At 61.5% G+C, this 14,448-nt stretch overlaps 1 protein-coding gene across 13 annotated transcripts in view; it reads left to right on the top strand.

Annotated features, from left to right (window-relative positions):
• Window positions 1-14,448, top strand: part of TOM1L2 (target of myb1 like 2 membrane trafficking protein) — an 87,129-nt gene that overhangs the window by 65,130 nt on the left and 7,551 nt on the right. For 7 of the 13 annotated variants that reach the window (XR_009537790.1, XM_060135805.1, XM_060135804.1 and 4 more), the window contains 8 exons: window positions 235-368; window positions 2,273-2,321; window positions 2,622-2,745; window positions 4,101-4,218; window positions 5,507-5,582; window positions 7,606-7,671; window positions 12,168-12,227; window positions 13,803-13,839. Coding sequence is in view for 12 of the 13 variants with exons in the window: in XM_060135805.1 (XP_059991788.1) it covers window positions 235-368; window positions 2,273-2,321; window positions 2,622-2,745; window positions 4,101-4,218; window positions 5,507-5,582; window positions 7,606-7,671; window positions 12,168-12,227; window positions 13,803-13,839 (664 nt within the window). In the remaining variant the exon portion in view is untranslated. The remainder of the gene's footprint in view (window positions 1-234; window positions 369-2,272; window positions 2,322-2,621; window positions 2,746-4,100; window positions 4,219-5,506; window positions 5,583-7,605; window positions 7,672-12,167; window positions 12,228-13,802; window positions 13,840-14,448) is intronic. The other 6 variants (XM_060135808.1, XM_060135813.1, XM_060135814.1 and 3 more) reach the window with 2 other exon arrangements.

The following is a 14,448-nucleotide window of genomic DNA, read 5'->3' as shown; positions in this document are numbered from 1 at the left end:
TCCAGACGGTTTGTGCAAACCCGTACTCTGCGCACAGCAGAGTGTGCGCTAGGACGCTTGTCCATCAAGAGGCGCCGCCTGGTGGGTGGGGCGGGGGTCCCCCTGGCCTCCCGCACACGCCCGGCTTTGTGGACAAGCCTGGGCCCGTGTGGCTTTACGAACTGGCACATGTATTTGCAAAGCAAGTAAAGTGTGAACAAGGGGCGCCCGCGGTAGCCAGACCTGTGTCCGCAGGAGCTGCACAGGACCTGCCGCGCCATGCAGCAGCGCGTCGTGGAGCTCATCTCCCGCGTGTGCAACGAGGAGGTCACCGAGGAGCTGCTGCACGTCAACGATGACCTCAACAACGTCTTCCTCCGATACGAGAGGTGGGAGCCGGCGCGGGGGTGGGGGTTGGGGCGTGCAGAGTAGAGGCGGAAAATACTCCTCGGAGATGCTGACCTGTTCCCATGACGGGGAAGTGCTTCTTGTTCTCCTGGGAGCCAGCAACAGGAACGTGCCGCAGAGTCAGGCGCTGCCCTTCATGAGCCTCGGGCTGGCCCCTGTCACCCCAGCCCAGGAGGGAGGATGGGGCTCGGGGACCCTGCGCTCCTGCACCTGCTCCTTTGAAGATCCTCTGAATCTGAAAAGGATTAAGGGGGAGAAATCTCTATCAGGGAAAAAAAGATTTCCTCTTGCCCATTTTTAAAAAAAGAGAAAGAGAGATTTTTCCTTCCTTTGCCACCGCCAGCATGTGTGGAGCGCGGAAGCAGGCAGGTGTGAGTGCTGGGAGAGACACGCATTTCCGTTCTTCCAAATCATTTTCGGGTTTGAGGTAACAAACGTGCATATTCTTTTGCCTTCCCAGAGCCGTCCATCAGGGAGAAAGGTGAGTGATCCAGGCAGTGCTCAGCAAGCAGGGAAGTGGCGAGCGGGCTCCCATCCGTGGCTCTGACGGGGCTGCCCCAGAAAGCGCCTTGGCCTGGCCAGCCTTCTGCTCCTAAGGATGAGGCCTGGGCCCCGGGCCGCTGACTCGTGGCCTGATGGCCTGGCATCACGCAGGGTCCGGGTGACAGATGCTCGCGTCTGGGCCTTAGAGGGTGATTTTGCTGGGGTTGCCACAGCTCTGGGCTGTGTCTCAGCTTCGACCATGGTGGCAGCGGTGGGTGGCCCTGTGTCCACCCGACAGATGACGAGCCCTCCACAGGAGGAATGGGGGCCCGTCTGGGGCCCCCTGTGCCACGGGAGCGCAGGAACAGAGCCAGGGGCCTCAACTCCCGGCCCCAGAGCCCCGGGTCCCTGCCCTGCGGTGCCAGGGTCTCCACTGTAAACAGGCTGAGCTTTTCACCTGTTAAACCCGTCTCAGCCCTTTCTAGCACAGGGTGACAGCGATCCAGAGGCAAAGCCCGGGGCCGGCAGCCCTGAGGTGCCCTTCCGGCCAGAGAGCCTTTGCTAAGACTGATGGTCAGCAAGGGCGTGGGAAGGTGCTCCCGCAGGAGAACCTCAGGGGGGGTCATATTTCTGTCCTTGTCGACCACTGAGGATAAACTGCGTCCCACGGGTGGCCTGACCAGTTGTCCCCCCGGGGATCCCTGCTCACGAGGGGCTGACCCCAGCACATGGGGAGAACAGTGTGGAGCAGGGAATCTCAGCAGATCCCCAGCTGGAGAGGTCTCTTGGCGGCCTCTTAGCCTGTGGCGTCTGGGGCTGCCATGCTGGTCCCCACCTGATAGAGAATGACCTGGGTGCTGGAGAGGAGAGTCTGTCCTCGGCCAGGCTGCGGCCAGCAGGCGGGGGCCCTGGCTCACCGACCCTCCCGCAGCTGCTAGGGCCTGTGCCTGCCCTCCTGCTCCACAGGCCTGGCCCTGGGTCCCACCCCTTCCCCTAGCAAGTTAGCCCTTCAGCTCGTCACTCCGCCACAGAGCTGTCCAACAGGGAGGGGCTGCTGTTCTCCTCTGGATCTGGGGCGCCCCCAGGGAAGGTGGCTGGCCCTGGGGGTGCTTATGATGGCCTCCTGCATGTGCTAGCCCGCACCTGCAGTGCCCTTGGGGAGGCTGGGAGGCTGATCCCCACTCGGGGGAGCCCCATGCAGCAGCAGGAAGGGCGAAGTTGTGTGTTGGGGGTTGTCCACTCCCTGGCCCCCCAAATGGGCCCGGTGGTTCTCCTTCCCCAGAGCCTGGGTCTCTGCTGGCCTCCCGGCCCACGGGCCCCGGGAGCTTCCCAGGCCAGTGGGCTTCGCGATGCCGTGTCCCGGGCACTCCCTCTCCTTACTCCACTTTCCTTTCCCCATTAGGTTTGAACGATACAGGTCAGGCCGATACGTTCAAAATGCCAGTAATGGAGTGAGTATTCCTTCAGAATTCTCGCCTTTCTGGAGGCCGGGAAACCTGGGGTCTCCTGGGGTTAAAATATCCGGGCGATGGGAGAGCAAGCTCTGGTGGGTGGGCTCTGAGGAGGTGCCGGCAGGGCACATCCCTGGCGGGAGGGGGCAAAGAAGCCCCTGGGACCTCGCTGTCCCTTAGATGGGGGAGGGGCAGGGGGTAACTCACAACAGCCCACCCGGGACCCTGGGTGGTGCCTGCCAGCTTTCCCCTCGGGGCTGAGCACATGGGCCGGGGCTCAGCCCACCTCCTGCCCAGCAGGTGCTGAGCGAAGTGACAGAGGACAACCTCATCGACCTGGGCCCGGGGTCTCCAGCCGTGGTGAGCCCGACCGTGGGGGGCACGGTGCCCCCGTCTTCCCTCTCCTCCCAGCTTGCGGGCTTGGGTGAGTGTCCCGGAACTGCCTCCCGCCCCCCCCCGCCCCCCGCCGGCCTTGTGGGGGACCCGTGGGACAGCGTGTGCCTGGGTCCTGCTGTGCCATTTCAGCTGAAGGCTTGTTCCCTAAACTTAGAGTTTGAACCCAGCTTGGAAAGCAGGGGTGCGAGGTGGTCCAAGGGACTGGAAGCTGTTGGCTTGTTGAAGAAAGGTGGCTGCTGTGTTGTACGTGGCTTATTCTCCATGGCTGGAGTGATTTCCTTCTCAGCGCCAGCCAGGCCAAGGGTGGCAAATAGGTGTCAGCTGCTTGGGTGCTTGGCACGTGGGCCCAGGAAGGATGCTGAGGCCACGTCGGGGCTTGGAAGAGTCCATGGCTGATCGGTGACGTCTGCCCTGGGCTTGTCAACAGGAAGGGGTTTGCTCTCCTTGAGCTAATATCAGTGAGAGTGCGCCATCCTCTGAAACCTAAAACAAAAGATGCCATTTTCTCGCAGTTTGTTCAGTTTAATGTGTGTCCGTGACGCTGGATGTCCCACCCGGGCTGGATGAGCCCAGTCTGGGACAGAGGAGGTCACAGTGTTACATTACCACTCAGCACGGCCCTCTCAAAATGCCGTCTTCCACCCTGCGCTCCTGTTTCCTTAGTATTTGTCTTTGTACCTTCGTCTCATTTCGGTTGAATCAAGCTTTCACTCAGTGCCCTGGCAGTTGCTGTAGTGGCTTCTCGACCTCTCACGTATCCGTAGCCACTGTTTCTCTTTCTCTGCCTTCAGTCTACCCAGCATGTGGCCACCAGGCTTAATACCTAAAATTCAGATTGGATTTCGCTGCCCCTGCTTTAAAAAGCTCTAGTGTTTCCCCATCGACTCCTTTGCCGGCGTGTGACCTCTTCAGCAGCCTCGTCTCTCCGCCGGCACCCTTCCCGCGTCACCCCCTCTGCCCGCCGCCCAGCTCCCCTCCCGCTCCTGTAGCAGTTTCCGGTCCCCCGCCCATATCTCCACCTAATTCTGTGCTGCTGTCTGTCCGCCTACTCTGTGTACCCCCTTGAGGCCAGGAACCGCGCCAGAGTCACTGTGGTCCAGTCAGGGTCGAGCTCTGGCCGTGCGCATGCCTACGAAGTACTTGTCACATGAGTGACCTTGGCCTGTGGCCTCTGTGACCGGCTCCCAGGGGCGCCTTGGTGCGGGCAGGAGCCTGCACGGCCCGCCTGCTCGCCGCTCGCCCTCATTCAGGAGCGACTTGGGGGGCTCGGGGGCTGTCCTCGCTCCCTTCTGCCCCCGCAGGACTTCAGCCCGCCAGGTGACTTCTTCCCAAGGTCAGGCCCACATTTGCTGTCGCCCACCCCTCCTCTGTTCTGTTGCACAGACCTGGGCGCGGAGAGCGTCAGTGGCACCCTGAGCTCGCTCCAGCAGTGTCATCCCCGGGACGGCTTTGACATGTTCGCCCAGACCAGAGGGAGCTCCTCGGCTGAGCAGCGCAAGACGTATGTGGGGACCCTCCCGGGGGCTCTCAGACCCTGGCCTGGGCCCGCGGCCAGCACAAAGGGGCCTTTTATTCACTGGGGTTCGGTTGCCGGGACCTGGCAGTAGACACAGCTGTTGAGTGGAGGCCAGCACCCTGAGCCGGGAGGCCATGCGGGTTCCTGCCACCTGCTCCCCTGCTCTCCCTGCCCCCGCGCTGCTGCTGCCTCAGAAACTTCATCTGTAGGAGGAGCTGGGGGCACGGGGTGGGGCAGGCAGGCACCGAGTTGGTTCCTCGCCCCTGGGGTGTGAGCAGCGTCTTTCCTGACAGCGGCTTTGGCCAAGATGAGCCCTGTGGAATTAGGGGAGTTGATTCCAAAACACACAGCCCCCTGCATCTCCCTGGAACCTGCTTTGAGCTTTCTGTTCAGCCTTTGACCACCTCCCCCGGGACCCAGCATCTTGACGCATCCAGCTCTTTGAGTCCCGTACTCAGGACTCAGCAGGTTGACCAGAAGCCCAGGGCCCCAGGCACCTTTTAGTTGCTTTCAAAATGGATACAGCAAAAGAAGTCGGGGAGCAGAAGAAGACAACCCCGCAATGAGTGACAGACCCTCACCCCAGACCGGGAGACCACCTTCCTTGTCAGATGCCACTGAGGCTGCTGCTTTTTTATTAATATTATTATTTTATTTATTTATTTATTTAGGCTGTGTTGGGTCTTCGTTGATGTGCGTGGACTTTCTCTAGTTGCAGCGAGCGGGGGCTACTCTTCGTTGCGGTGCACGGGTTTCTCGTTGCGGTGCTTCTCTTGCTGTGAAGCACAGGCTCTAGAGCGCAGGCTCAGTAGTTGTGGCGCACGGGCTTAGTTGCTTCACGGCATGTGGGATCTTCCCGGACCAGGACTCGAACCCATGTTCTCTGCATTGGCAGGAGGATTCTTAACCGCTGCGCCAGCAGGGAAGCCAAGGCCGCTGCTTTTAAAATGAGAATTGTGACCCCTTTGCTTGTATCCAGCCTCTCCCTCTAAGCAGTTCCGGGCCCTCTGGCACCCTGTCCTTGAGCTTTGCAGATGCCTCTAGTGTTACTTAACAGAGGGAAATGGAGGTGGTACAGAGTCCCAGACCCAGAGGGAGTGAGTGGCTGGGCTGTGCTTGAACCCAGGCCTCCTGGCTTCAGCTGCGGCCAGACCACGACCTAAAGCCGAGGCCTCTGAGTACTCGTGAGGAAGGTGCCGAAGATGGAGGGTGATTGCAGGTCACTACCCCCCCGTCCCCCGTGACCACTCTGCTTGTGCTGCTTCGTCCCCAGGGCCACCTACGAGGACCCCCAGGCCGTCGGAGTAATTGCTTCTGCGGTAGACGGTCGGAAACAGAACCCCGAAGTGGTAGGTCTCTCGCCCTGTTTTTCTGCCTGGGGGAAAAGCAGGGCCGTCTGGTAAAGCCAGCTGGAGAGTTAGGCAGAGCTGGCGGCGCGGAGGGCAGACTGGGGTGAGCCATGTCAGCTCCTGAGTGCCCCCCACCCGTGGGGACGCCCATATCTGGACACCCAGGAGGAGACAGGCCCAGAGAGGCAGAGATGTGCGGAGGGCACTCCGCGAGCCACCTTGGGCGGGGCTGCACCCCGGTGGGGTCTGATGGGGAGCCTCTGCTGTCCCCCATGGTGGCTCTAAGCTCTCAGGGCGCAGGGCTCCTGTGGCCAGAGAGGGTCTCTCCCCAAAGGTTGCAGTGCCCTGGGGTGGGCGGCTCTCTGACAGAAGGGAAGTGGAGGCCTGGGCCTGTCCCTGCAGGCCTGCCCTCAGAAGGTGGCTGGTGGGGCTGGCTTGGGGAGGGGGCTGGAGTGGGGGAGCAGCGCTGAGGGCAGAGGTGCTCGGAGGTGAAGGAGGGGCTTCTGTGATTCCTGGGAGATCGCAGTGCCCGGAAGGAAAAGGTTTGTGCCTCCATGCTTCTCGTGAGGTGGTTCCCTTCTCGCCTGAGAAGTGTGTGTGGCCACGAGCGCATGAATGTGTGTGTGGGGGGTGGCGCTGGGGGACAGTGGCCCCAGGACAGCCGCCCCCTGGCCCGCCCCATCCCGGGCTACAAAGGGGCAGCGCTCGTCTGTCCCCTGGGGGGGAGCCTGGCTTCCCAACACCAGCCCTTGGCCTCCCGCAGCCCCTGTCCAAGTGGCCCGGGCAGGCGGCAGTGCTGAGGCCTGGCGTCCCCAAGAAAGCTCATCGCCTGGTCCCCATGTCCCTCCCGGCTCAGCCAGCTGGTTGAGGGCCGTGCGTCCCTCTGCACCAGCCACCAGGGGGCGCAGAAGAGCCACCCAGGCTGCGGCTCTCAGTGCCCCGCCCCCCGCAGAACCCCTGAGGCCGGGACTGTGCCGTGGCCCAGTGGTCCTGTTGCTGAGGACGGCCCCCACCCCAACTCAGGGCACCAGGGAGCCAGTAAGTCCGGCCCATCCTCCTGGCCCAGCTGACCAGGCCGGCCCGGCCAGCTCTCCACTCTGCCTCCAGGGCCTGCCCCGCCAAGGCCAGGAGTGCCCTTCTGCCACTGCCTCTGCCAGTGCCCGGGGTCCAAGCACAGGAATGCAGCCGGCTCCCTGCCTTTCACCCCGGGTGCCTGGCCTGCCTCCTGTTTTCAACATTTCCACCTGCAGCAGGCAGGCTGCTCCTCGTGTGCCCTGCTCGATGGGGTGATGCAGGGAGCAGGGTTCGTGTGGGCCGTGTGTGTGTGTGTGTGTGTGTGTGTGTGTGTGTGTGTGTGCGCGCACGCGCCTGTCTGTGGGTGTGTCTTTGTATCTGTGCACACACACTTATATGCATCTTCAGGCCTGTACTTCGGGTCATGGTGTTCCATATCCTAAACAGTGCTGCCCTGGAAATGAAACCTGGGCCATGGGAGAAATTGAGAACACGGTAACGGAGAAAAAACTGTGTAGCCACACCTTCACGGTACAGCCACACCAGTAGTTCTAACTTTAAATACTTTCATCATTTAGAAAAGGCAATATCCCCAAATTCATCATTCACATTAAGAGTTTGGAAAAAGAACGCCACAGGTAACTGAGGAGGAAAAAGATAATGAAAGTAGAGATGATTGTGCAAAAGCTGGTTCTGTGAAGCCACCCCTCAGTGACCCTGAGAGCCTAGGCGGAGGGCAGCCCCGGCCGGCCTTCTGCGGCCCCAGGGGCGTGGGAACAGGGGTTCAAGTGCGTGTTACCCTCTTGGGGTGCCTGTTACTAAACGCCTCTTCTTTTATCCAGGAGGTAAGGGCATGTTTGGGGGGTGGGCCGCTGGGTCCCAGCTCCTCAGGTGACGGGGCACCAGCTCTGACAGTGGCTTTTCTGTTTCCATGACATGTGCTATTGGCTTCTTTACCACGGGTCTTGCTGTGACTTTCCTTTCTGGGACTTTTCTGTCCTCGGCCCAGAAGAGAGGTAAAGGTGGGGACTCTGACCTGGAGCCCATAGACAGCTGGCTCATAGCCCAAGGAATGGTGAGAGGTCACCAGCCGCGCTGAGCCCCTTGTCCCCCCACCACCACCACCCTCGGCGCTTCCCTCTGTCTTCTCGCGGGTGCCCAGTCTTCCCCTCCTGTCTGTCTCCTTAAGCTGCAGACTTCCAGCCCCAGAAACTCCATCTCTGGTTTTCTGTGGAGGTCCAGGCGTTTGCAGGAGTGAGGGGAGGGCCCTTTCCCTCCTTCTACCGTTTCTGGAGCTCTGGGCAGTATTCACTTTTCCAGGATGAGCACAAGTTACTGTGGCCTCTGCTTGGGAGGGGATGTTTCTGAGAGGACAGGCTCAAAGCATCTGACTGGGCAGAGAACGCCGCCCAGCCTGTGAATGTGGCAGTCTAGGCCGATGGGGTTTCGTCCTGTAATTGTTTGTGCCCACTGTGCCCCCGGAAGGATCTGAGACCTCCTAAAGAAACACAAACGCTACTGGAACGGAATAAGAAGATGTGGGGATCATACACGCAGTCAACCTCAGGAAGTAGGCTGTCCATGGCTCCAAGACCCGGCAGGATCCCTCCTGCCTCGTGATCAGGTGGCCCCGAGTCTGTGCACAGAGAGGTCACTTGCTGCAGGCTGCCTGCGGTGCAGGGACGATTTCACCTCTGAGACCGGGGTCTGTGCATGGTGGAGCCTGAGCGGGAGACCTAGACACACCAGGAGGAAGCCGAACTGACCCCTTCGGGCCGGGCCAGCCTGGGGCCAGGGGAGGGCTCTTCAGGCTGGGCCAGCATGCCCGAGCCTGCGGGCAGCACAGGGTCACCTGCCTAAGCAAGTGTGACTAGCTCTCGAGGACACGGGCCAAAGGGCTGTCAGAGCCGGGGGCCAGGGTGTCTGCCCGCCCAGCTGGGAGCTGGCGACCCAGCACAGCCGCACTCGGGGGGCCGTCTCCCTCCACCTGCCGGCAGCCCGTCCTGCTTGCTGCACCAGACCCCAAGGCCGTTCTTAGGGACATGGGCTAGCCCGGCCCCTTGTTTGCTTCGGTGGGGACAAGCAGGGGCTCTGGCCCACACGTGCGGGTGGCCTTAGAGCAGCACTCCTGGAGACCACGTCCACTCCACTGTCCAAATTGGGAGGATCCAGCTGTGTGTCCTTGTGCCTATTAGTCCTGCAAAAAATGATACTGCCCACACAGCCGCCCCGCGTGTGGCTTGGTAGCCGGTGGTGGCACCCACCCCTGCCGGCCCCACCTAGAGCTCCAGTCTCCGACTTCAGAAACAAGCCCGACTAACAGCTAACCCTGTGTCTCACCTGCCCGACTGCAGTGTTTTGTTTTGTTTTCTTTTAAACAGCGTATATTAATTGCTTTGCCTCATTTCCCATAGCATAGAAACCCTGAGTCTTTCCAAACCTGCCAAGTACAAATTCTTTACTTGGAAACTTTTTGTACTATTGAGCGAGACCAAAGGGCCTGTAGACTGAGCCTCAGGTTGGGGAGGTGGCAGGAGGACTGTCGGGGGGCAAGAGCCCCTGGAAGCATTGCACCCGAGCGCAGCACTTGGTCCGGCCGCGTTGGAAGTGGTGCTGGTTTCCTTGCGGGGAGGCGTGTCGGGCATCCAGGTCCAGCACCAGGCCCGTTACCGTGGAGGAGAGCCCCAAGAACCTTCTCGAGCAGCCTGCCCGGGGACGGCGGTGCTCTTGCCTCTCCCGGCGGCGGTCGGAGGCCTGTCACCCACACGCAGGGTGCAGCCAGGATAGGTGAAAGAGTAGGGGTCGCAGCAGGAACCCAAAGAGGTTAGAGAAAAGTCTGCCGCTGCCCAGGCCCAGGCTTGGGGCGGGGCCCCCTACGCAGACCGGGCAGTGCCTTTCCCCTTTGAGCCGGTGACCCTCCTGCCCACACGCAGGGCTGCCCGTCTGAGCCCAGGCTGGCCCACCCCTGCCACGTCCACGGCTGCCCTCCGCATCCAGCGCCTCAGCCAGCCAGCCCCGTCCGGCCGTCCTCGGAGCTAGGGAGTTTGGGCGGCCGGTCTGTATCCAAGGGTGTACCCACACGCGCTCCCTTTATTTTTTTCTCGTTGCATCTGTTTCCCTTTCTGTCTCCTTCCTCCAACTCACACTCTGGCAGCCCCCTTGCCCGGGAGGTGCTCACCCCAGGGCGTGTGAGAGCCCAGGTCGCTCAGGGTGAGAACGCTGAGGCCTCTCTGGCCTGGGGATGTGCCCGCAGCTGGAGCGGTGACAGAGCAGCTCCTGTTTGCAGGGCAGCGCAAGTGTCTACTGTGTCTGAAGCACCTGGTTTTGGGGCAGCTTTGCCGCGCTCCTGGCGCCGTGCTCCCCCATCGATTCCCAGGCAGGCGGCTCGTGAGCCCAGGCTGCATCCAGCCTGGCAGGGCGGCCCATCCCCCCATCACGTGAGCTATCCTGTCACCCACACCCGACTCCACGTGATGCATGCCCTCGGCCAGCGCCTCTCAGTCAGGGCTCAGGCCCCACGGCTCCGGCATCCCTGGGTTTCTGAGTTAGAAACGGAAGCACCCGACTAGAACTGAAGGACTCTGGGGTCGTGAGTGGCGGAAGACGTCGCCCCATTTCACAGACGAGGCTGAGGCCCCAGACCTGGGGCTTCTTGGGGCCCCGGAGGTGGGGAGCTCCTGGAAGGGAGCAAGTCCACCCCTGACTTGTGGGTGGCAGGCTTGTTTTGAGGGGTGAGGAGCTTCTCATGTGTCAGTGTTTATTTTCTGAGCGTGCTGGCTCTCAAGATCGGTCCAGGGGAGAAAACTGAGGCGCTATCCCTGCCCCCGAGGGACCAATTCTGAACAGTAACAAAAAAGTTACGAGCAAAACCTGAAGGCCTAAGGCGCATGACAACTTAGTGTCTTTTTTCAAGCTTTGCGACCCGAGGAATCCCCACTCCTCCTGGGCGGGCCGAGGCTGGTGGGTTGGCGGGTTTCTCCCTGGAGACACACTGACTTCCCACGCTTGGTCCCGGGGATTTGGCGGTGTGGCACGAGTCCTCCCCGAGGCTGGGCGTCCTGGCTTAGAAGCATCATGATAACGAAAATTGGCATCTCCTGTCATGGGAACGTGTCGGGCAGAAGCCCCGTCAGCAGGCGTAAGACTGGCCGGTCGCACCGTCGACGCCGCTGGTCCCTGCTCCGTGGGGAGGGAAGTCGGCTCCAGGTGCTGCCAGCAGCCCCTTGGCGTCCTGCCCGGAGGGAGGACCATGTGTTCCTTGTCACCATGAGTCATTTCAGGGTGGTTTGAACTCCTTGGTATTTTTTCATTTCAACATTCTTAAGTCCCCAGTAGGTCAAAGAAATTAAATGGCAACATAGGCAGAATCTCCCTCATCTGATCGAGGTTGGCCTGAGCCGCTCTGAGACACATGTGGAAGCCAGAGGAGGGTCTGCCGGCCCAGCTGTGTGACGTTGGGGTGAACCCAGCTACAGACACAGTGCCCGCAGTTTTTCTAGAAATAGCGAGCTTGTGAGTGAGTTCTAGGAGGTACCTCCCAGACCCAGCCAAGGTGAGGATGCAGGTCACCTCGGTCAAGGGCCATCCTCTCGTTTATCTAGTCTGGGAGCCAACATTTCATTAACGTGGCTTTGAAGGGGTTAAAGGTTCCTTTTCCTTCTTATCATACGATCATTTGATTATGTCTGACAGCAGCTTAAGTATTTCTAGCCAGATAGATTTTCAGGCCCTTGGCATGGGTGGCCCAGGCGTGGACAGGGCCCAGGCACCAGAGGGGTGCCCTCCTTTGCTCGGGACCCTGGTCCCCCTTCCCAACCGCTCCCCTGCTCCCCCCGTCCCCCCCCCGACTCCCCTGCTTTCAGTTGCACTTCTTTTCTTTGTTGCTGGGGCCACAGACAGCCATTGGAAGCTGGGAGGAAAGGGTGGGATGGGAGGAGGCTGCGGCATTCAGGCCGCTTCCTGATTTTTCCACCAAAGGGACACAAAGACAACCAAAGCCTGCGGTCCCTTTTGTCATCAAAGCCCTTGGCTTTGGCCTGTGTCTGCTGGTGGAGGAATGTGCCGGGCTGCTGTGGGCCAGGCCACACCCAGGCCTGGGTGCCCTTCCCACTCAGAAATGCCCCAGGACACCATCCTTTCAGTGAGCGAGCCTGGACCACCTGCCCCCTGCCCCGCCCTGGGCGGACGGCCACATGGCCTCCCCGTCCTGTCGGGGCCGGGACTGTCGCAGGCGGAGGGGCTCCACACCGGCCTGCAGGCCGGCGCCCCAGGGCTGAGAGGCAGACACGCTAGTCAAAAAGTTATCCACTGAAGAACGCGTACTGCGCCTCCCTCCCCACCGCGTCCCGTCCCGTCCCGTCCCGTCCCGTCGCTAGCCCTGCTTCCTAGAGCTGCTGCTTCCCTCACCTGCCGTTTCCCACGTGGCTGCCTGCGTGCCCGCCCGCCTGCTGCGCCAACGTGTTCTGCTCTGTGTACGTCTGGCTCCGTCGGGCTGCTTGGGTTGACGTGTCCGCTGTTCTGTCTCCCCTGCCTGGCCGCGGGCTGCCTGGCCGCTGCCTGCCGCTTCCATAGATCCCCGTGGTGCAGCCGTCTGTCATGGACGACATTGAGGTGTGGCTCAGGACCGACCTGGTGAGACTCGACTTTTCTATCTCGTGTGGGGAGTGGCGAGGCCCAGGCGCCTCTGAGGACAGGAGGCCTGGGGGCCGGCGCGGGGCCGCTCCCTGGGGAGGTGGAGGAGGGGAGGCTGGGCAGGCGCCCCCCGGGGTCCGCACCTGCTCGGCGGGCCACGCCGCCCCCAAGACGCACACTGACTTTTCCCAGTTACTGCGGTTTCAGGTGTGTGTGTGCTTGGGTTCTTTAGGTTTGGGGTTTTTGTACGCTTTTTAATTTATATTTTTATTTATTTTTTTTTTTGGTTTTCATTTTTTTCTTTTAATTGTGAAATATACCCAGAGACATTTTTTTCTTTTAATTGTGAAATTTACACAGACATGAGTTGGTGTTTGTTTTTTAATTCACTCTCATCCCCCTTCCCCAGCATCTCCTGGTATCTTGGATTTAATGGTTCCAGGGACCATTGTCTTTATCCCCAGAGATGGGCAGGAAGGTTAGGACATCGTGCAGCTGGCAAGGGCAGCCGGTCCGAGAGGGGAGGGCTGTGCTGGCTGGTCCCCCGCTGCCCCCCGCCAAGCACTCTCACCACCACCCCCAGCCCCCCACCCCCGGGGCTGGTGAAGAAATGCACCCTGGGAGGGGAGGTGTTTGTCCATGGTCATGGCTGGTGGGACTCTCCCCATGACCTGAGGACAACTCGTCCTTGCTTCTCGCTGCCTCCCCTCAGGACACCCCCCCACCTAGGACGGCAGACCTCAGCCCCCAGGACGGGCCTCCTGCCGCTCCGGGCCAGCCCCCAACCCCCCCACCAAAGCCGGGCTTCCCGGAGACTCGGGTGCCATGCCAGGGGAGGAGGGGCCCCCCATTACGCCTTTCCCAGGGAATGCCCGGAAAGCAACAGCTCCCATCGCAGAGCAGGCAGGCCGGGGCCCCCACCTCACGGGGGGCACCCGCGCTCGAGGGCCAGGGACCTCCCAGCCAGCCGCGCAGCAGGTCAGGGGCAGAGCCAGGAAGGAAGCCCGGGCCGTGTCTGCTTCCCCATCACTGTGCAGAGTTCCCAGTGGCCCCCACGTTCCGCACAGAATTGACCCCCCAGAGCCTCCCCAGTGACAGCATCGGGGCGCAGGAGGACGCTGCCAGAGCGCCGCAGGGTCCGGCCCCGTGCTTCCAGGCCTCATGCGGTTCCCAGCTGCTGGCGTGGCCGTGACCTCCCAGCGCCCTGTGGCTGCCCGCGAGGGGACGCCCAGTGGAGGAGCGCCCGGGGCCCTGGCTGCCTGAGGCGCAGCCTCCTCCTGGCCGCCCTGCAGGCCTGCCCCGCGGCTCAGCCGGAGAACGAACCTGCACCTTTTAGAATTTTTGCTTTCTGACCCTTCTGGGGGATCAAAACCTAGAACCTACTATTTTTGTTTTTACTTTTTAAAAACAAAGTTTCTGCGTCTCTGATTAAGACGAGAGCAGTGCTTTGCTCTTACAGAACTTGGGGGGACGGGAAGTAGGAAGTTTTGCTCGGGTGCCGCCCTGGGGTGGCCGAGGGCGGGGAGCGGCAGCAGGGTGGGCGGGTCCTAATGCCCTCTCTCTGCTCTCCCACAGAAGGGCGACGACCTGGAGGAGGGCGTCACGAGCGAAGGTAGGCCTGCCCCCCACAACCCGCTGCTGCTGTGTCCGCCCCAGGCTCTGGGAGCCCCCCCCCGCCCTCCGCCATGCCGCCTGGGCGGGCCTCCCCTGCGGGCTCCTGGGCTGTGTCCCACCCAGGCCTTGTGCTGATGAGGGAGGTGCTGCAGCTGGTGAACAGTGGGCACAGTTGCCTGCACTGCTGACCAGTTTGCCCCCGCCAGATGCTCAGTGCAGCTGAAGCAAGACACATGCCATGCAGTCAGCAGGGCACGCAGGGCACCCCTGGGCCTGGCACCCTGTGGCCGCACAGCTGGGCCCCTCTGCAGGCACAAGCCCTGCTTGGTGGGTGTGGGGGGGTTTCCCTGCCAAGTTCAAGGAGGAACTCTCCCCTCCAGCTCCCCCTGCCCTGCCTTCTATGCTGATCTGCATGATGGAAAAGCTCCAAGTCAGTGGTGGGGCAGGAATCCTAACTGGCGCCCCCCAGCCCCCCACGCCCCCACCCCGCCGGCTTGTGGCAGGCTTCCCGCTTGTCCTGGTGATGGCGGAGGAGGAAAGGGGGCGGTGCTCTGTGGGGAGCAGGTGGGCGTGGCTGTTGGAGCCTCAATACAGCTGAGCCCTTACC

Source organism: Lagenorhynchus albirostris, chromosome 20 (assembly GCF_949774975.1).
Source record: "Lagenorhynchus albirostris chromosome 20, mLagAlb1.1, whole genome shotgun sequence".
Classification (NCBI taxonomy): Eukaryota; Metazoa; Chordata; class Mammalia; order Artiodactyla; family Delphinidae; genus Lagenorhynchus; species Lagenorhynchus albirostris.
Note: the sequence above shows the minus strand (reverse complement) of the source record. Positions and strands in the feature narration are given on the sequence as shown.